General features: G+C 33.7%; 1 protein-coding gene across 12 annotated transcripts in view; it reads right to left on the bottom strand.

The window, feature by feature from the left end:
* Positions 1-22,542, bottom strand: part of LOC111418340 (discs large 1) — a 439,942-nt gene that overhangs the window by 18,220 nt on the left and 399,180 nt on the right. For all 12 annotated transcript variants that reach the window (XM_071194892.1, XM_071194889.1, XM_071194887.1 and 9 more), the window contains 3 exons: positions 2,795-3,008; positions 2,252-2,403; positions 1,841-2,090 (listed from right to left, as the gene is read on the bottom strand). In XM_071194892.1, coding sequence (XP_071050993.1) covers positions 1,841-2,090; positions 2,252-2,403; positions 2,795-3,008 — 616 coding nt within the window. The remainder of the gene's footprint in view (positions 1-1,840; positions 2,091-2,251; positions 2,404-2,794; positions 3,009-22,542) is intronic.

Genomic DNA, 22,542 nt, shown 5'->3' with positions numbered 1-22,542 from the left:
TAATAAACAATTTATTTCTAAAAAAAACTTTTCTCCATCACCTTTCATCCTTGAGTTATGATCAATTTTAAAACCAAAAGTCTAAATTTTGAGATTTTGGGGATTTTCTCTTTATCACTAGAAAATTATTATGCCTAAACTAAATTTGTTTATGGATGAGGTCTTTTTAGTTCATAATAAACAGTTTATTCCTCAAATTACGTACAATTTCACAGCCGACTACTGAATTTTCGATGATTTTAAGTAGCATTAACAAGATACGCGTCTTTAGTTTTTTGAGTTTTTTATGAAAACGACAATGTTTTTTAAAAAATAGTAAGAGTAAAAAAAGTTTTAGAATTAAATTCCACATGAAATGAGGTAATAATGTAGTAAATCCACAAAAAGGTTAAAAAAATCTGCCAAAATTTAGGGAACCGTCACCCTTAATCAACCCTTTGAAATGCCTCAATTGGTCTCAACTTGCTACCAATTAATACCCTCGGTACACTCATAACGTATACCAAATTTGGTTTTTCTAGCTTAATGTATTACGAAGATATTCAATGTTTTAAAAATTTAAGATCCAACTTTGAAAGCCTATAACTCCTCAGAGGTACAACTTGGCATTGAGATAAGTTGCGTTAAATCATCTTAATTTATTGTCCTCTACATGTCCCTGCTTTGTGTCGGTTCTTATGTGAATCACCCTGTATACGCATATTTTGTTATAAATATATTTAAAATAACAAATTACGACTTAAAATCATTTCATGAATAAACGTTAAAAAGTGATACAGTACCTATGTATATCTAAAATGTATACAATATGGGTATAATATTATGGTAAAATTACATTTTCTTAAATTTCCGGTAATTTTGCATGACTAGGTACACTCTTTATCTGGGTAACTAATGATGTGCTTTCTTAATTTCTCTTTATTAAATAATAGTATATTATTCAACAAGCGTATAATGGCGGCTGTTACCCACGAAGAAGAAGTTGCAATACGAGCGAGCGAAGCGAGCGAGTGTTGTAATCTGAGTGGGTAACATCCATTGTACGCAAGTTGAATACTATACTTTATCTACAACTATTTAATTTTGAAAAAAAAATCAAAAAAAAAAACTTGATAGACATTTCAGACATAACCTCAATATAAGAAAGCTGTCATTTCTGTTAACATTTTATTTTTTGATTAGTAGGCCGTGTCAGAACTGTGGAATAATGGCTTCATTATTCAACACTTTGTCAGTCATGGGTAATGCATGTAATCCGATAATTCAATAGTTGTAGATAAAATCATTTTTATGCTAGAACGTCTCAAGTGATTATCTCTTTTCCCACTAGACTTGAAAGCGATAAAATAAAAATGAAAATAAACTTAAGTAGTATAGCTCATAAAACTGAGTTTCAAGAACAGTTAAATTTGTACTTAAAAAAAGCTAATGATTATTAGCTAACATAAATTCCGAAGATAAGCGGTTATATAAACCTGATCCATTAAAAAACCGTTTCATTCAATCTACAAACAATGTCTTGTGACCACAGCTTTCTTCTGGAATTACTTTTCACTTATAACAGCTATATACTTTTAATTTGACAATCCATAACTGTGACCACAGCGAGGTTTACCAGGTTTTATATGAGATACAGTTATTGCTGGTACAACAACCAATCAAAACTTGAGTTATCACTATGAATTAGTTACTATTTACATAACTTAATTCATCTAAAAATATTTTCATTATGGCTTATTACTCCTTAATGTTAGTGTAAGTATATTGTTAAATGTAGCATCTTGTAAAGTTTATATTTAAATAATCAGTGAAATGAAAAAGAATGAAAAAATCATCTTACTTTTTCTAAAATTGCTGGAGTATGTCCTTGAAATTTAACAGACCTATCTCTTGCCCGTTGTTTCCGTTCCCACCTCCGCTTCGAGGGGACAATTCCCATTCCCTGTTCATCCCCCGTATTAAGTACTCTCCGCGCTTGCCACCATTCATCATCGCTTGCATTCGTCACGTGCAAAATATCCCCATACTGGAAAGCCAAACCTCTACTTGGAAGACCATCATCTTTTAAGGGATCATAATCGAACAGTGCCCTAAAAAATCAATTAATAAGATTAAATAAATAATTACATCATTTAGAATCAATTTAAATAAAAGAATATTTTAATGTTGTAGAGAAAGTTGATAAAATATTAAGAAAGCTTTTTAACTCCTTTCAAAACCATTTTACTTTTTAAATTTTTAATTAACTTACCTAACATATAAAGATTTCTTTTGTGTAGTCTTCATAAGTGTCCCAGTAACTTGCTGTGCTAATTGCTGTTTCAAATCGTGTATTTTCGCTTCGAACCGATTATATTCTTCAGGTCTGTACTGGACAACTATTGTTACGGTTTGATTAGTACCCTGCGCAAAAAAAAGACCAATTCAAAAACTTTGAACTAAATTTAAATCAAATTATAACCGATTCTGCGTGAAACTTATGACAGTAATTTAATATGATTCTTTAAACTCATATCTTTTGAAACAAGATTAGAAACCTTTCCGGGTCGTAAAAGTTATTATAGTCAGAAAAGGAATCGTGTAGTACATCGTATGCCGTTAAAAAGGAAAAACGATGTCGGTAGACCTCAACCAAAACCGTATCCTTGAATCTGATACAGTCGCGTCGCTCGTAAAACAATTGTTTAACCTCATACGGTTCACCTTGTCACAAAAAATGTATGAAAAAAAATGTCATAAGAAAAACCAATAACCTATTTATTTTAATTTCATTAATTAGATTTTAATTTTTTACCTTGAGTGCTAATGCAGCCTCTTCATGAGTAGCGTTCCTTAAATTAACCCCGTTAACGCTTAAAATTTGATCTCCTCGTTTTAATTCGCCGCTTAAATCGGCGGGACCCCCGGCGAGTATAAACGATATGAAGATTCCTTCGCCATCCTCGCCGCCGACGATGTTAAATCCGAGGCCGGAATTGCCTTTTTGCAAAACGACAGTCCTCACGTCCCTAAAAACGATAATAACGAATTAAATTAAAGAATCATTACAAAAAAATCATTAAAAAGTTTAAATTAACATCAGAGATCAAAGTGTATTTTGACGATCATCGTAATTTTTTTAAAGGGAATTTATAAAACTCAACCTATTAAAAAAACACTTCCAAAAAAGTTCTCATCATTTTAAAGTTTCTCATTTTCAATTGATCTTGATGGAATATTTAAATTCGCATTTGTTGGGAATGGATCTTAATCGATTTGTTTGTGTAGAAATTAATTTACCAAATCAAAGTCTGTTTCTTCATGTATCATGATAAATTTTAATCACAATACAAAGAAAAAATAAACCGCAATGACTTTTTAGGTAGTAACATCCTAAAAATAGCATATCCAGGTGCATGGCTAACAGAAACATCTAACCACCTCCCTTCCCTTAACGTCATACCAAAGAACAGGGAAAAAATCACAAAAATAGGCACCCAGGGGTTATCGGCTTACCCAAGAAGCCGTTTCGACGGTTGTTTCTTGTCTTTACACTGCATCTTTTTACCCTAACCCATTCCGAAAAACCGACAACCGACCCTTTCACTACATCCCCATCAACTTTTAACCCCTGTAACTTTGTTAATTTTAACACCATACGGTGGCAGTGGCGGTGTCATAGGCGATCATTTTGCGCGAAATTTAACGGAATGACTGGCAGACAAACTAGACACACATCGGCTTTGTACAAAACGGGCGCAGAACTTAGGGGCGGTTTTTGCGAGAGACATGCGCACCAACGGTCATGGAACCGTCGAAGGGACCCCCTACAGGTGGTGATCGATATTGGAACGACATCAGTACCAGGAGGAAGAGAAAGAGGAAGGGAATTGGTTGATTTGACGTTTGAAATCGAGTGAAAAATTTTGATTTTGAAATTTGATTTGTTCAAGAGGATTAAATTGAATTATTTATTTATCCATTTGGAAGAATCATATTTAGCTGAAAATATTAAAGGGTGAAAAATTCACATTTTTTACTATAAAAGAGTGTAGAGTTATGACGCATTGTCCATTATTATTACATTTTTCCCATTTGCATGAATTAAATTTTGTTGCAAAAAGTTCTAAATTGTATTTTTAATAAATTGTTTTATTAATAATTAGTGTTTATTCTTTAAATCGAATTCCAATGGAAGCGTTGTCATGGAGACCGTAATAAACGATAAATCATGGCCGAGTTATAACACACCATACTTTTTGGACAGCCCGATTGAATAATGATCGATTAATAAAAAATAAATAATAAATGCGAATTAGCTTTGTTTATCCGACTAATATGTGTTATAGTTTTGCACTAGTATTGTCAGTAGAACTAATATTAGACTTAGAACTAGAATCACTCAGGTTTAGACGTCGCGAGAGACGTGGCTAAACCCTAATGTGTCTAGTTCTAGGTCTAATGTTAGTTCTAGTGACAGTCCAAGTGTAAAACTGGAACTAACACGATACCTAGAACTAGAATCTTCGGATTTAGCCGACTATAGAAACGTGCGGCTAAATAGGGGGTTCTAGTTTTACACTAGTACTGTTACTATGTAGAACTAGCACTATACCTAGAACTAGAATCATTCGGGTTTAGCCGTCTTGAGAGACGTACGGCTAAACCCGAATGATTCTAGTTCTAGGTCTAGTGTTAGTTCTAGTGACAGTGTTAGTTCTAGTTATGTCTAGTGTTAACTAGCGCGACAAAAAATGCGAATTAGCTTTGTTTACAGGATAGTAACATAGGTTGTGCACCTACTGTCATAAAGAATATAAACTTTTAATGGGGTTATACAAGTATGGATATTTGCGGTGAAAATGAGATGAGATTTCCCAGAAAAAAAAAATATATAAATAGATATGGATCATCATATTTTTATAAACAAATTGATGGCATCAAGGAGAATACATTTTCTCAAAATCATTTTCATTTCCCAAACTTGCTTGGATAAGAATCAAATAGATATGCGCTACAAAAATTAAATGAAATTTAGCTTTGATTGCTAACCCCATATTGATGATGTGGATGAAATTACCAAATGAAACCCTGTATGAAATGAAAACCCTCTATAACTAATTATTATTGATCGAAAAGCCTATTACTTATATAATTTTCAATTATCGTGTACCATTATGTTACGAAACAGATTCGCGCAGACACGAACGTCATGTTGTAAGAAAAGCACTAAGCCTCTCGGAGAATAAAAAAACAAGAAATATTCTCCAGATGATTTTAAAATATAACAATTTGTTAACAATTTTAGATAATTTAGATACGTTAATTTCAAAGATTTCAGAGAAAATGTAATATATACATTTTTAAATGCGAACGTGTCACTCATCTAACTGCAAATGTAAATAAGGGCACGCTAGTTTCGCGCCTTAATACATAAATAATCATTTATCAATAAAAATACACAACAATCTAACGTTAATATATATAAACTCAAGGTATTGAACTAAAACTAGAAGTAACATTAGACTTAGAACAGTCTCTCAAGACGGCTAAACCCGAATGATTCCAGTTCTAGGTCTAGTGTTAGTTCTAGTGATAGTGATATTGCAAAACTAGAACTAACACTAGACCTAGAACTGGAATCATTCGAGTTTAGTCGCACGTCTCTCAAGATGGCTAAACCCGAATGATTCTAGTTCTACGTCTAGTGTTTGTTCTAGTAACAGCAGCAAAGCAAAACTAGAACTAACACTAGAACTAGAAACATTCGAGTTTAGCCGCACGTCTTATAAGACGGCTAAACCCGAATGATTCTAGTTCTACGTCTAGTGTTAGCTCTAGTGACCGTGTTAATGCAAAACTAGAAATAACACTAGACCTAGATCTAGAAACATTAGGGTTTAGCCTCACGTGTCTCAAGACGGCTAAACCTGAATGATTCTATTTCTACGTCTAGTGTTAGTTCTAGTGACAGTGCTAATGCAAAAGTAGAACTAAAAACATTAACGTTTAGCCCCACGTGTCTCAAGACCAGTGTTGTTAAATACCCGGGTATTTATTTTCAATGGTAGATTTCCTTGATGTATACCCCGGAGTATGTACCAAAGATGGGTATTTAGAGGCATTTATAAAATTTTATTTAAATTGATTTAATGGCAGTTTTGGCAGAGTCGATTATCGATATACCAAACTTCTACAAGAATGCTACAATGACGGTAAAATTGCATGAAAGTGCTGAAGAGAGAGTAGTAAAGTACTGATTGTGAGTAAAACAAGGCGATACACTGTTGAACCCAAATTGTTCATCACAGTCCTGGAGAGTGCATTTAAACAACTGGATTGGACCCAAAAAGGCATAAACATTGATGGCAAATGCCGAAGTAATTTGCGCTACGCGGACGATATAGTTCTTATTTCGGATAGCCTTGGAGAGATTAAACTAATGCTGAACGACTTAAAGGAGATGTGTGCAAGAGTCGGGCTAAATATCTACAAGGAGAAATCAAAATTTATGACAAATCTTGTTCCCAGCTCTAACATCAACATTGGGGATAATAAGATTAAGAGGGTTGACAATTATGTATATCTTGGCTATGAGGTAGCCTCTGCCAGGAGGGTCCAAGTAACGCAAAGATAAATGGAGAGGTCGATCCTGGGTGTAACTCTGAGGGATTACATACGAAATGAAGACCTATGAAGAAGAACTGGCGTAAATGATGTGTTGACCACATCATGTGGCAAAGCTTAAGTGGAACTTGGTGGGTTATGTCGCAAATGAAGAATGAGCAGTGGACAAAACGGTTGCTTGAGTGGATACCGCGAGCGAACAGACGAAGTAGACGTCAAAAGAATCAAAAGAAGACAGCACAGAATAGAATCGAATGGAATAGAACAGGGGAGGTCTATGTCCAACAATGGATGCAGAGGTCTGCTTGATGATAATAATCATAATAACTTTATCTATAAGTACGAACTTGATCTAATCTAAATTACGACAGATTTGTCTGATGATATGTCTTCAACGTCCATTTCATCATCTTCGTCTTCATTTTTTTTTTGGAATCTGATATATTTTCACTGTTTATCGCTTATTGTATCACTTTTATACGCACTGTTTGTGTATTTACCCTGCCGGACCAGGGTATATACCTGGATAAATACCCATTTTAGAAATAGCTACCCGCCAGGTATTTACCCAGCACCCATCACTGGTCAAGACGGTTAAACCTGAATGATTCTACGTCTAACTGTAATATTAGTTTTAGTGACAATACTAGTGCAAACATCTACGCACTGATTTGATGAAAGGACCAAGTTGTTTCGAGGAAATCACCATACAAGCCATAAAAATAGGCAAGCTGGAAAAGTTGATTGATTGTTGCTATGTTGTAGGAAATCTCTCGGCGAACAAAAGAGGAAGAGATTTTCTCCAGATAATTTTAAAATAAAATCAATTTATTAACTATTTTAAACAATTTGGATTAGGTTAATTTCAAAGATATCAGAAAAAATATAATATGAACATTTTTAAATGCAAACATGTCACTCATCTAACTGTAAATGTAAATAAGGGCACTCTAGTTTCGCGCCTTAATACATAAATAATTATTTATCGATTAAAATGTTCTTATTCTGCACCAATTGACACATCTTTAAATAGTGGTTAAAAGTTTAAAACCACAAACTGATTTAATTTGTCGATAAAGTTGTTTAGGTCAATATAACAAGTAATATGAATGTTGTTAAAGAAGTAGAATAAACAGTTCATCCATAAAAAAAAGCGAACAGTAATTTAAATATGCTAATTAGGATGATTATACCGTATTAAACCAGACGTCGTTTCCGCGAACATTTCAAAAGCTGTAATCATTTTAACAGGCTTTTTGTAAGCGCGTTTAAAACCGGGTAGAATCTCTAGAAAGTGGCGGGTTAAATTACGGTGTGTTAAAGTTGGACATAAAAGAATTGAGGTAAAACGAGGAGTATTTATCCAATTATATAAATCTTTTTATCACCAAAATTACCAACAATTACACTAACTAGAGTGAATAAAGTGAGTGACGTAAGTATGTTACACATGGAAATAAATAATTTTCTACATAAAAATGACTTGTAATAAAACCACAATATTTTAATTTTAAACCCTTATCTTAAAACAACCAATAACATATCATTTGAATGATTAAACATTGTAATCTAATAATTGTTTGTACACCACGGTACATTAGCCTGATTAATGATGGCGAACGAAGGTCGTACCACAAATTCTCGCGTATTGTGTTACTCTTGTAAAACGTACTGAGAATATTACAAAATATTTTTTTTACATTTTCTTATTTACACATTTTATTCGTCGTTAATATACGAATTGTGAAAGGTGCCGCAAGTACACTTGTCAACTCGAAAGTGTTATTAAACGAGTAACAAAAATTGAAGAAAATTTATTGTCACCGGGTGAAAGGCGAGAAGAATAAATATTTGCTTGTCACAGAAAGATAATAATATTCGCGACCAACTTCACGATCATTACATCCGATACATCTAAAAAAAGAAGAAAATTATTACCTTTTAACCTTGTCTTTATTCTTGAATCTTCGACTCAATGTAGCAAACGTTGTCCTTAACGGAAATGTATTCTGCTTATTTCGCGTCATCTTCGACTTCTTCTCAACTTTATACATTATTTTAAAATTTTTTCAATAATCCAAACTTGTTAGATAAATTTCTTAAAAATCTGTGACGCAATCGAATTCGAATCGATTTCCAACCGAATTAACATGCAACTTTCGTAAGACGAACTTAATGGTGGGAATATTTAATTAACCATCTAACTGGGAATTCGTGACACATTTGAACTGTTAATCGACGTGAAGGCATTAAAAAAAATAATATACCGGTTTAAAATCGCCGAAAAGAGAAGTAAAAAACGGTTCATTTACGCGCATTACTCGCAAAGCATAGAATTATGACGCGGCGAAAAGAAAAGGATTTTGGCCTTCCCCTTAATTTAATTAATCGGATTATCTTTATGTAAAAATAAAAGAAATAAATAAAAAACAGGTCAACTTTGACCGACCTTTTGTGAGACACCCGTTGACCATCGAATTATAATCGGACCCCACATTAATTCACTGAACAACCTTTGTTTTGATTTACAAGACGACCCTGATTTTTGCACAAACATGTAACTTTAACATTTATTAAAAAGAAACTGGGAAAAAAACATTACGATAATTGATAATACATTAAAACCGCGACATTACGGAGTAATACGGGGAAGGGAGTCCAAAAGTTCGTAATATGAAACATTTTTAATTTGCACTTTAAAGACTCTGAAGATGCACAGCTAAAACAGAAACTTTCTAGTTGTAGTTTTAGTCCAATGAAACATATACAACTAACACTAGCTTTAGAACTAATATTAGACCGAGAACTAGAAACATTCGGGTTTAGTCGTGAGTCTCTTAAGACGACTAAACCTGAATGGTTCTAATTCTAGTGTTAGTTCAATGAAGAATATAATACAATTTAACGCTGAGTGACAGTTAAAACTAGAACTAATACTAGACTTAGAACTAGAATCATTTGGGATTAGCCGCACGTCTATAAAGATGGCTAAACCCGAATGATTCTAGTTGTAGGTCTAGTGTTAGCGGTAGTTTTACACTAGCACTGTTACTATGTAGAACTAACACTAGAACATACCTAGAACTAGAATCATTTGGGTTTAGCCGCACGTCTCTAAAGACGGCTAAACCCGAATGATTCTAGTTCTAGGTATAGTGTCAGTTCTAGTTTTATACTTGCACTGTCACTAGAACTAACATTAGATCTAGAACTAGAAACATTTGGGTTTAGCCGTACGTCTCTTAAGACAGCTAAACCTGAATGGTTCTAGTTCTAGGTCTAGTGTTAGTTCTAGTTTGACACTTGCATTGTCACTAGAACTAATATTAGACCTAGAACTAGAATCATTCGGATTTAGCCGCACGTCTTTAAAGGCGGCTAGTGCTAGCTAACGCTAAACCTAGAAACATTAGGGTTTAGCCGTGAGTCTTAAGACTTCTAAACCTAAATGTTTCTAGTTCTAGTTTCGAGGTTCGTTATACAGGGGGTGATTTATTAGCTCACCATTAAACTTTGACATATGATAGCTAATCCAATTACCAAAAAAAAATGTTAATGAACATATGTCCTATTTTAATTATTTACGAAATTATAACACTTTGGGCCGGTTGTACCACCTCCCGATAAACTATCTAACGGATAATTACCATGGATACAGCGGTTTTAAGCGCTCTCATTGGCTAAGGGCCGGTTGTACCAACTCCCGATAAATTTATCCGATAGATAAATTGGCGCACTTAGGGCCGGTTGTACCAAGTCCCGATAAATTTATCCGATAGATAAATTGGCGCACTTAGGGCCGGTTGTACCAACTCCCGATAAATTTATCCGATAGATAAATTGGCGCACTTAGCCAATGAGAGCGCTTAAAACCGCTGTATCCATGGTAATTATCCGTTAGATAGTTTATCGGGAGGTGGTACAACCGGCCCTTAGGCTCGTTACTACCATCTTCTGGTTAAACTATCTAAGGGATTAATACCACGGTTACGGCTATTTTACGCGGTCTGATTGGTTAGTAGATGGGTTTATCTATAAGATAAATTTAACTAAAAGATGGTAGTAATGGACCTTAGCCAATGAGAGCGCTTAAAACCGCTGTATCCATGGTAATTATCCGTTAGATAGTTTATCGGGAGGTGGTACAACCGGCCCTAAGTGCGCCAATTTATCTATCGGATAAATTTATCGGGAGTTGGTACAACCGGCCCTTTAAGTATTAATTTTTATATCATAATTAACTGCATCATTTTTTTTAAAACACATAAATATTACAAATGTTGTTCAAAATAGTCTCCTTCTGCTAGAATACATGCTTCACAACGACGATTTCTTATTTCAGTAGCAGCCATTTGTATTCTGTTTAATAACTGTTCACGTGTGTTAATTTCCACTTGATACACAATTTGTTTCATTTGACCGCATAAGTAGAAATCCAATGGATTAAGGTCGGAGGATCTAGGTGCCCAAGCAAATGGACCATTATTACCAATCCACTTGTTTGGAAAATATTGGTTTAACCATTCGACAACTACTCTTCCGCGATGAGGTGGGACACCATTGTGCTGGTACTACATATTTTGAATTACATTAAGAGGTATATCTTCAAGTAACTCAAAAAGTGTATTATTCAAAAAGAATCTGTAATTTACAGCGTTCAAACGTCCATCAAGTACATGCAAACCTAGTAAATTGTTGTTGAATATTCCACCACAAACGTAGATGCTGAAACGTTGTTGAAATTTCCTTGGTCTAATCGCAAGCGGATTTTGTAATGCCCAGATATGTTCATTATGGTAATTATTTATACCATCTCGTGTAAAACATGTTTCATCTGTCCATAGAACATTTGAAATGAAGTCATTGTTTTGGACATGTTGCCGCAATAACCATTCACAAAATGCTAACCGTTGCTGATTATCTCCAGAGCTTGAAGGATTATCAATGACAGCATTAATTACAGCTTCTTCGTCCTCTACATTAACTACATGCGGTCGAATAGCTTTTGCTGGAGCAGGTTTACCCGTTTCTCGAAGTCTTCTAAAAGAATCGCTAAAAACTGAATATGGCAAATGACACTGTGGAAATCTTTCTTGATATTCTCGTACTGATTGTCGAGCATTTCCATTGCAAAAACCATATTAAAACCAAAATTATATCAACATACTCTTCAGTGCTATAAGCGTACATTTTAACTATTAATACTGACTATTAATAAATTCGCTGCAGAAAACTTTAAAGTGTTATAATTTCGTAAATAATTGAAATAGGACATATGTTCATTAAAATTTTTGTTTGGTAATTGGATTAGCTATCATATGTTAAAGTTTGATGGTGAACTAATAAATCACCCTGTATAGAGGTATTACTGTTCTAATATTTCATTCAATAAAAATATACAACAATCTAGCGCTGAATAACATTTAAAACTAGACATCCTTGATTTATACATCATATAGATAATAACTCGGGGAATACCCTGAGTTGGATTCTATCGAGATTTTTAGATAATTCATAATTTTTATAGCACGATTAAAACTTCTTAATAAAATAAATAACATTAAAAAACTATTAAGTTAAAAAAAATCATTAAAAACCTTTTTTTGTTTGAATATTATCCAATTACAGTTGCAATTAAAGTTAACGATTGTTTGACAGGATAAATATTGTTTGGCATGACTCAATAATTACGTTCTCGACGGTAGTTGTAATTATCTTCGAGATCTTATGCAGCGTTGAGAGAGTTGAAAAATATTGGTAATTTCGAAATTCGATTTGCCCGTGCTCACCGACGACGACCTATTTGGTTGAAGAGAATTTTCCAGCGACGACGACGCGTTCGATCAACCCAACTCTCAACTCGCGTAATCGATTCCGTCGCTACATAACTTCCGGTCGGTGGAAAATGGATTTCCCGCCCGGCTGCCGTATCGTTTTCATCCAATCAACTTCCACTTCACCTCAAAAACCGCAACAGAAATAGAGTTTTTAACAAACTTAAAAGTTTCGCATTACTTAAAGTGTTCCTACAGAGTGTTTACTTTTTTTGAGGAAACTTTCAAAATTAGTTAGACAAACTTTTGAAAATATTTTGCAATCTAGCTTCGAATAATTTATTAATGAGATTAAAAATTATAAAATATTTATTTTTTTATTAACTGTGTGTATTTCACGTAAGAATAAACTGTATATAAACTGTATTTTAAATGTTATTCAGTTTTTATTGAATGAAAAATTAGAACAGTAAAACCTCGAAACTAGATCTAGAAACATTCAGGTTTAGAAGTCTTAAGAGACTCACGCTAAATCCGAATGTTTCTAGTTCTAGGTCTTGTGTTAGTTCTAGTGACAGTGCTAGGTAGCGCCAGTTAGCACTAGACATCACTATGTTGCATATTTTTATTGAACTAAAACTAGAACTAACACAAGACCTACAACTAAAATCATTCGGGTTTAACCGTCTTGAGAAACGTGCGGCTAAATCCGACTGATTCTAGTTCTAGGTCTAATGTTAGTTCTAGTGACAGTGCAAATGTAAAACTAGAACTAACACTATACCTAGAACTAGAATCATTCGGGTTTAGCCGTCTTTAGAGACGTGCGGCTAAACCCAAATGATTCTAGTTCTAGGTCTAATGTTAGTTCTAGTGACAGTGCAAGTATAAAACTAGAACTAACACTAGACCTAGAACTAGAAACATTCGGGTTTAGCCGTCTTGAGAGACGTGCGGCTAAATCCGAATGATTCTAGTTCTAGGTCTAACCTTAATTCTAGTGACTGTGCAAGTGTAAAATTATAACTAACACTATACCTAGAACTAGAAACATTCGGGTTTAGCCGTCTTTAGAGACGTGCGGCTAAACCCAAATGATTCTAGTTCTAGGTATAGTGTTAGTTCTACATAGTAATAGTGTTAGTGTAAAACTAGAACTAATATTAGACCTAAAACTAGAAACTTTCGAGTTTAGCCGTCTTGAGAGACGTGCGGCTAAAGCCGAATGATTCTAGTTTTAGGTCTAATGTTAGTTCTAGTGACAGTGCAAGTGTAAAACTAGAACTAACACTAAACCTAGAACTAGAAAGATTCGGGTTTAGCCGTCTAGAGAGACGTGCGGCTAAATCCCAATGATTCTAGTTCTAGGTCTAATGTTAATTCTAGTGACAATGCAAGTGTAAAACTAGAACTAACACTAGACCTAGAACTAGAAACATTCGGGTTTAGCCATCTTTAGAGACGTGCGGCTAAACCCAAATGATTCTAGTTTTAGGTCTAATGTTAGTTCTAGTGACAGTGCAAGTGTAAAACTAGAACTAACACTAGACCTAGAACTAGAAAGTTTCGGGTTTAGCCGTGCGTCTGAGGACGCACGGCTAAACTCTAAACTTTCTAGTTCTAGGTCTAGTTCTAGTTTTAATTGTAATTCAGCGCTAGATTGGTGTGTATTTTTATTGGACTAAAAATGTAACTAATAATAGACCTAGAACTAGAAAGATTCGGGTCTTAAGAAACTCTTTTTAAGAGTTAATTTTCTTACAGATAAACTTTTCAAAGCACCAAATTTCACGTTAACCACCTTCTTTTAATATTTTCTACAGGAAAGACTGTTAATTTACACTTTTACAGCATAAATAATGGCGATAAGTAGATAAACATGCCTGAAAGTATATCGATATAGAAATTCACTAAATTGGAATTTAAAACTTTTGTTACATTGAGAACTTGTGAGAACGCAGTGTATATTTTGAAATTATTGTATGTCTTTGGTACCACAACTACAAACTATATCTTATGGTTATTGCTTCAAAGAAAAGTGAGATATTGATCATAAAACGAATTTAATGCATTTAGTTTATCCATCTATTTAAATCGAGGAAATTAATAAATAATGAAAGACATAAAAGTTAGATTGGGATTTGTTTTGAGTCGATTGCATCAATATTTCTTGAAATAAATCAAGAATAACAGACTTATACACGTGTTCTATTCTGGTCGTACTCGTATAAAATTGGAAGATCTTAATTTAAACGGAAGCCAAAATAAAATCCCTAAGGTTTCACAAAGATCTGAACACGATAAGGGTTGCACCCATACAAATAAAAGAGATCTTGGAATCCATTTATTCATATCACAAGAATTTATTTCAAACAAAATCATTTAAATAATTTTACTATAAAATTTCTTCATTCAGATTATTGAGTCATCAAAATGATTTGAAATAATTCTTATTAATCATTGATTAGTATCATAAAAAAATCGTTTTTAAATTCTTCAAAATTTCCCAAAATTTTTGTGGGATTACTTTTTTCTCTTTTTTAATAAGTTTTGTTTAGAAATCCCGCCCGGATTTCTCTTGGGCCATTTTTTTTTTGTTAAAAGCAAACCAAACAAAACGATCGATAAATCAAAATATCCGTTCCGCACGTCCATATAGAAAACTGAGCATAAATCAACCGTCCAAGCCGTGTAAATCAAAATCGCGGCTTTCTGTTTTATCATAACTCGACGACCTATCGTCGATTGATTTTTCTCTCTCTTGTATTACGAGCGAAATTCGAATACGATTTATGTCACAGACCTTTTTAGAACGACAACGAAAAAGGTAATCACCAAAAAAAAAATCTATTGATTTTTTTTTACATATTATTTCACAAAATTTAAACACTTTAAAAACGTTTTACACCGAGCACTGATACATTTACAACTCACTACCGTCACTAACGGCGAGCTCTTTACTACTGAACGGCATCGACTTGGATTTTCCTACTACTACCCAGAGCTTGCAGACTTACAGTCAATGTTTGTATAGATACAATGCGCAAACAAAAGTTTATTTATTCAAAAAATTAAAATGTTTAAATAAAAATTTATAATTTGTTAAAAATAATTCCTTTTTTTAGTTTACATTTTTTTAACATCACTATTTAACCTCCAATCTAAAATGTGTTACAAGTTCATTTTAAACAGGTAAAGTCTTTCGTCCTTCTTTCACTTCTCTTCCCGTTCAGCGTTCACTTAAATTTTTTTTTAAATCCACATTTTTTACTTCTTTGAAGGGTACGCTATGTCTACTAAAAACCTCCCTTTTTCTTTAGGGATTAGAAACGGATGGGGAGGTTTGTAAATGAGGTGGGGTTGATGGCGTGTCTGCCTGGTCGTCGCAAGAACAGTTTACACAGGCCCAAAAAGATTAATGTTCGTTTCGCACGATATGCCCCGTTTTCCATTTATTCTTTATTCATTTTACCCGTGGACTCTTAAATTTGTCGCGACTAACGTTCACTTTGCATACAATCATCGCATACAATGTCGGTGCCTTTCGGTAAATTTTGCTGCGACGACCTTCGGAGGTTGTTGTCACGATTGAAATGGGGCCACCGGCGACGATGAATGGAATTGTTGAAGTATTTTTCTTTTTTTCTTTAAGATCAATTCAAAGCGAAAATAACGATTTTTTGAGCAAAAATTTAATGATTTAGTTTATTCGCCTCATTAACATAGGTATTCTAAGTGTCAGTAAAGAAAATTTATTCGATTTTACTGTTATTTACTAACCAAGTAGGTTTGATCAATATCAGAGAGCTCTAAAATTTAAAGAATGTGATTGAATTAGTTCTCATTCAATATACAGTAAAACCTAGATGTAACTGACTAATATGGGGTAGGAAATGTCAGTTATAGTCAAAAGTGGATTACAACTAACATAATTTTTGAAGAAACAGCCCCCTCCTGAATGACTTTCCTATTTCGTAGTCACCATATTTATCAACATACAACACAAAAGCATTTATTGCTGCAATGTCAATAAAATTGAAAAATAAAACCAACAGCCATCGTTTTGTATTACGATGGTAGGAATATTCCTTGACCGTTTTATCTACTGTATCAACCGTGCCTTTGTGATTATTGTAGTCGAGAATAACTTGAGGCTTATAGGCTGTCTGTTCACCTGACACATTCAGTTCAGAATGTTGTGTGCTTAGCAATTGAACACTTCTATTCTTCTTTGGTACGTAAGAAACTAGAATTGCATCTTTAGAGTACAGGATTTCACTAAAATCCTCTGGATGGATTTTTGAGGGAATAAATTCCTTTGCGATTTTCTCTTATTGTTCCTGTTACAGTTTTGTTTTGGTCTAGAAGCTTCTGTGATTGCTGCAGCGATGTAAAGAAATTATCAGTAGTTACGCCATATCCATTGCTTAATCCGTCAACTAAATCTAAAACGACTCTTTTACCTAAAAAAATGCAAATAATTACATAGTCTTAGCTACTTGTAAGTATACACGGTGTTCAAAAAATCACATTCATGTTTATACCCTGCTCTTTTCTGGTGGATTGTTTATCATTCCTGTGTACACTTGTAGATTCCAGCAATATGAATTTGTTGAATCGCACAGGGCCAAAACTTTGACAACATACTTATGAGGTTGAGATTTTATATACAGGGTGATTTATTAGCTCACCATCAAACATTGACATATGATAGCTAATTACTAAGTAACACTAAGTTTTTATTTTAATATCATAATTAACTGCAACATTTTTTTTAAAACACATAAATATTACAAATATTGTTCAAAATAGCCTCCTTCTGCTAGAATACATGCTTCACAACGTCGAATTAAAGAGATCTTCAGCCGAATTAAAATCTGGTTGAGTTCTTATTTCAGTAGCAGCCATTTGTATTCTGTTTAATAATTACTGTTCTCGTGTGTTAATTTCCACTTGATACACAATTTGTTTCATTTGACACTATACGTAGAAATCCAATGGATTAAGGTCGGGGGATCTAGGAGGCCAAGCAAATAGACCATTATTACCAATCCACTTGTTTGGAAAATATTATTACAACTATTCTTCCGCGATGAGGTGGGGCACCATCCTGCTGGTACCATATGTTTTAAATTACATTAAGAGGTATATCTTCAAGTAAATCAAAAAGTGTATTGTTCAAAAAAATCTAATTTACAGCGTTAAAAACGTCCATCAAGTACATGCAAACCTATATAAATCGTTGTTAAATATTCCACCCCAAACGTTGATGCTGAAACGTTGTTGAAATGTCCTTGGTCTAATCGCATGCGGGTTCTGTAATGCCCAGATATGTTCATTATGGTAATTATTTATACCATATATTGAAATGAAGTCATTATTTTGGGCATGTTACTGCAATAACCATTCACAAAATGCTAACCGTTGCTGATTATCTTCTGGCTGTAGAGCTTGAACATTGGATACATTGGAAAATTTTATTAACTATCATATGTCAGAGTTTGATGGTGAGCTAATAAATCACCCTATATACTCTATACGGATACCTTCCTCTAAAAGGTACAAGCTACTCATCGATACAAACTCCAGCATTAGAAATGTAGGATTTTTACAGTTTGAAGCAAAAATGTCATGAATATGACGAATAGCTGCCAATTTATCAACTTCACGTCTATCTGGTCGGGTTGCTAAATCGTCAAATATTTAGTATGAACCTAAGTAAAGATTTCATTCTGTTTCGAGACATTGTGGAACAAAAAATTGGTTCTTGAAATGATGGATATTTAGTACTTCATAATTCCAATCTTGGTCATGGTTTGCTTTGAAGGAGAAAGAAAGCATTTATTTCTACCATGTCAAGGGGTTTCTTGAATGACGACATCCATAATTTCGCGAAGGATATTTCTAGAGGATCGTCTACTCAACCTAGGTATGATTTTGTTCCATATTATACCATCTTACTTGAAAAGTAGTACTTGTGTTATCATTATCCTCAGCTGAATCACTTAAATTTGAACTTTCATGATCCGATGGATCATCTTCCAACACTTCATTTTCGTTTTCTGATACATTTTATAGACTCTAACTCTGGCATGGTAAGATATTTTCGTGCCATTACAAGACTGTCACTGACTGAGACAAACTTGCATCTAAATTGAGATTATAGCTTTGTTCGTTGGGACTGCACTACTCTGCACGACATGGCACTCGTATGACGTCATAGTGCAAGTAAGTTCAATGTCATGTCAACTTAGTGCAGGTCAGAAAAGTGTATAAACCGTGGTCGCAACGAACAGATTTTTATCAAAAAAAGTGTATAATATGTTGAGGTTATGTTAATGTCAAAAAAATATAACTTTATAATAATGATTTTCTCTTTTTATAATAATTTTATTACAACTTCACCAACAGCTTTAATTTTATCTTCTGCAGAGTTCGAGAAGAATTTGGCCTTAACAATGACGGGCTGATTTGGAATTTTTCCTTTGCCTAATAATTTATAATAACCCTAAAAAAAGAAACAAATTAATATCTTATTTATAGTCTGTTGTCCATTTATCTATCTACTATTTCGTCCATTTTCTACTGCCTCTACTGGGGTTTAATGTACTGTGTTCTCTAATACAACAAATATTAATTATTATAAGGTTTTATTTCTTAATATTTAATATGAATATTAATTATTACAAAACACGTTTTCAAATATTCCGCCATTTTCGTTACACTGAATTACACTGCACTTAATCGAAAGCAAGTGCAACAAATCTGCACTAACTTGCACCGGCTGCACGAAGTTGCACTACGCATGGCCCAACGAACAGTATGAGTGCAGCTGCACTAAACTGCACTATCCCCAACGAACACACAACATCTGCACTAAACTGCTTAGTGCAAGTGAGTGCAAGTAGTGCAGTCCCAACGAACAAAGCTTATGTCAACACATTTAGCGCGCGGATTTCAAAAATAATCTTAAATTATCATTGTACCCAAGTAGTCAAAACATATTTTTTGACAAATCTAGTTGCTCGATCAAGGTAAAAATAAAGTACATACTCATTTAAACATACCAGAGATTCTAAAGGAAGATTTATAGTATGATTGCCCTTTAGAAATACTTCAATTAATATTGGTGATTCTTATACAATGGCAGAAAAGGTGTTACTTCGTAAGGAATCTCGTTTTCTAAAAAATCCAAACTTTCAATATCAATAGTCTAAATACATGGAGTATCTATCGCTCGGTCATATGATCGAATTTTTAGAAGAAATCTCTTCAGTAGGCCAACATTTTGTTCTTCCTCATCATGGAATGATAAAATTGCTGCTGATATTGAATTGCCATTTAAGCAGATTTTATGTAGCGATAATCCATCTGATCCAATAAAAATCTGTCAATTGTGCACTCTAGAAGAACACTCTAAAACTTTAATATTTGGGTACGACATTATTTTAAATGATATTTATATAGACGACATTTTATCGGGTGCTAATGGTACAATGCATGCTAGAGAAAAAATTCAACAATTAAACAAGATTCTTATGGCGTGCGGTTTTTTTGCCAAGAAATGGTCATCTAATTCATAAGAAATAATTAGCTCGCTACCTGAAGAAAATATTGCAACTTCTGATTCATGATCCTTTGAAAATAATTTGATATATCCAACCTTAGGCCTAATATCTAAAAGTAATGATGATAGTTTCATTTTCTGTGGAAAAACATTTTGATTGGCAACATTCGGGTTTAGCCGTCTTGAGAGACGTGCGGCTAAACCCGAATGTTTCTAGTTCTACATCTAGTGTTAGTTCTAGTTTTGCACTAGTATTGTCACTAGAACTAACATTAGACTTAGAACTAGAATCATTCTGGTTTAGATGTCTTGAAAGACGTGGGGCTAAACCCTAATGTTTTTAGTGTTAGTTCAACTTAGTTCAATAAAAGTATACAAAAAGTACCTTGTTAACGTAATAACCTTGATACTTGAAAAACTATTTAAATAAGATTGTTAAAACATTGCACTTGATAATATTTTCGATATGATTCACTCCAAACAAATTTTTTATAGTTGAGTAACAAAATTTTCCTTAACGACTTACTTTTAACACTTTTCCAATTCTTTTCTAGTTTCGTTTTATACTTTCTTTATCAATTTAGAAAAGCTACAATGTTTGTCAAGAGAAATAAACTAATCGTTCACGTCGTTGCATAAAACATGAAAGAAAATCTCCAACTCTAATTACACAGATGTCGTGCCGGCGTCGCCGCCATCGCTCGGTAAATACAAAAAGGACCATTATGCAAAGTGAAAATTTCGCCTTATACGGGAAAATCGGACCCTAACCTCGTTCGCGGACTCTTTTAAATTAGTATAAACGAGAAATAAAATTTTCGACGCTCTTTCGAGACGCGCGCTCTAGAGAATAAACGGTCCTTTTAAACTAAAAACCACGTAAATGGCGGTTTGCTTTCTATACTGGCCGATTAAAACTAATGACACCGTCACGTTCGCTACGATTCTCTTCTCTTATGGAAGACTTCTTGAACGTCGCCGTTTCGCTTTACACTTTGAAGACGATATTTTGACATACTTCCTGGTTTAAAAAGACTTTTTTTTAAGAGGTGCTTAAAAAAGCGTTTTTATGTAAGACTCTTGGAAAAAAGGAAAAAGCTTTAAAAGGTTTTTAAAAAGCTGAGATTTTTTTATTTTAACCGCTACAAATGTATTAAATTTCGCTCGTATTAATCCTATCGTTTGTAACACGGTTGAAAACAATCTATTTACTGTTGAGCCGTTGCCCAGAGGCTCTACCCGAGTTCATTCATTAGACTAATAGCAATTAATATGTCTGCCACGCCTCAGGCCGCCCATAGAATGTTCGTTTGGCTTATTTTCCATCTAAGGACAGAGAGTAGAAACTCGACAGCGACTGCATCCGGGAAGTTTGCACGCGTTTGAAACTTTGAAAAACCTCACCAAACGACGTTTTGCAACAAATCTCACTTTATATCACTACTATTTACTATCCTCTTTAATGTCGATAAGAAAATAAAAAAAGATTACGTGCAAGTACTATAAAGCGTAATGAAGATATTAAACATTGCTTAAGAAAGTCTCTAGGCACTCACTGACGTATAGAAATTGTGGTTGTGGTAAAATTATATTCTTGGTTTAACCTAAATTGGTTGATTTAATATTTTGTGGTGTAATATGAAAGATTACTATTAATATTCAATTGAATGAGGGTTCATTTTCAAGGTCGATGTTGTTAAATTGAAAATTATTGATTTTATTGTGGTTATTAATATAAGATGTTTTTAATTGAAAAACTAAGTTGCTAAATCTAATTGCCTAGCATTCAACTTTATAAAATGTTATACTTAAAATTCAATATCTTCAAGTAGGCCACATAAATTCTGAGTGATAAAAACGGATTAAGATCACCATAGAAGAAATTTGAAATTAGGCGATCCTGGAGGTCATCGTATATCCATATTTCTGCTGACTTCGAGAATGAACTCTCAGAACAGTGATTGTTATTCTTGCTGTGTGGTTACTCGCAACATCTCATCAACATACACGATAATTCTTTTTAAAGAGAATCATTTACATATCTACTAAGATGAAAATGAACTTCATTTACAGCTATAACATTTTCTCGCGAACTCGAATACCAACGAGTCGATGCCTGGACTATTTGAGTTACTGTGCGATAGGAAAGTTCGAGAGCAGTGCCATGGCGACAAGCAGATCTTTGAGGGCTTATCTCGATCGCTACTTGGACAGCTTCCACGTTCTTGTTTGACTTCATCTCTTTCTCGTGTATAACTTGTTATTTCAAAGTTGTCATCTCAATTCATAATGTCATAATTGTGTTTATAATTTCATTTAAGTTTGGAATCTTCAATATCTTTCAACGCTTACTATTAGCCTTACCATCGCCGTATTATTAGTTTTTTTTACGAAAATTGCCTTGGATAGCTTTGCTAGATTAGAAGCGACTATAACTTATAATTTTCTTTCAAGCTATATTTTAAATTACCAAACTTTATTGTGAACCACTTAAAACAAAATAAGAATATTAATGATGTGCAAAAAAGCACATGGTCCACACTCCCACATAACGAGGTTATATCAGAATGAAAAAAATAATAATAAATAGACAAA

Source organism: Onthophagus taurus, chromosome 3, assembly GCF_036711975.1.
Source record: "Onthophagus taurus isolate NC chromosome 3, IU_Otau_3.0, whole genome shotgun sequence".
Classification (NCBI taxonomy): Eukaryota; Metazoa; Arthropoda; class Insecta; order Coleoptera; family Scarabaeidae; genus Onthophagus; species Onthophagus taurus.
Note: the sequence above shows the minus strand (reverse complement) of the source record. Positions and strands in the feature narration are given on the sequence as shown.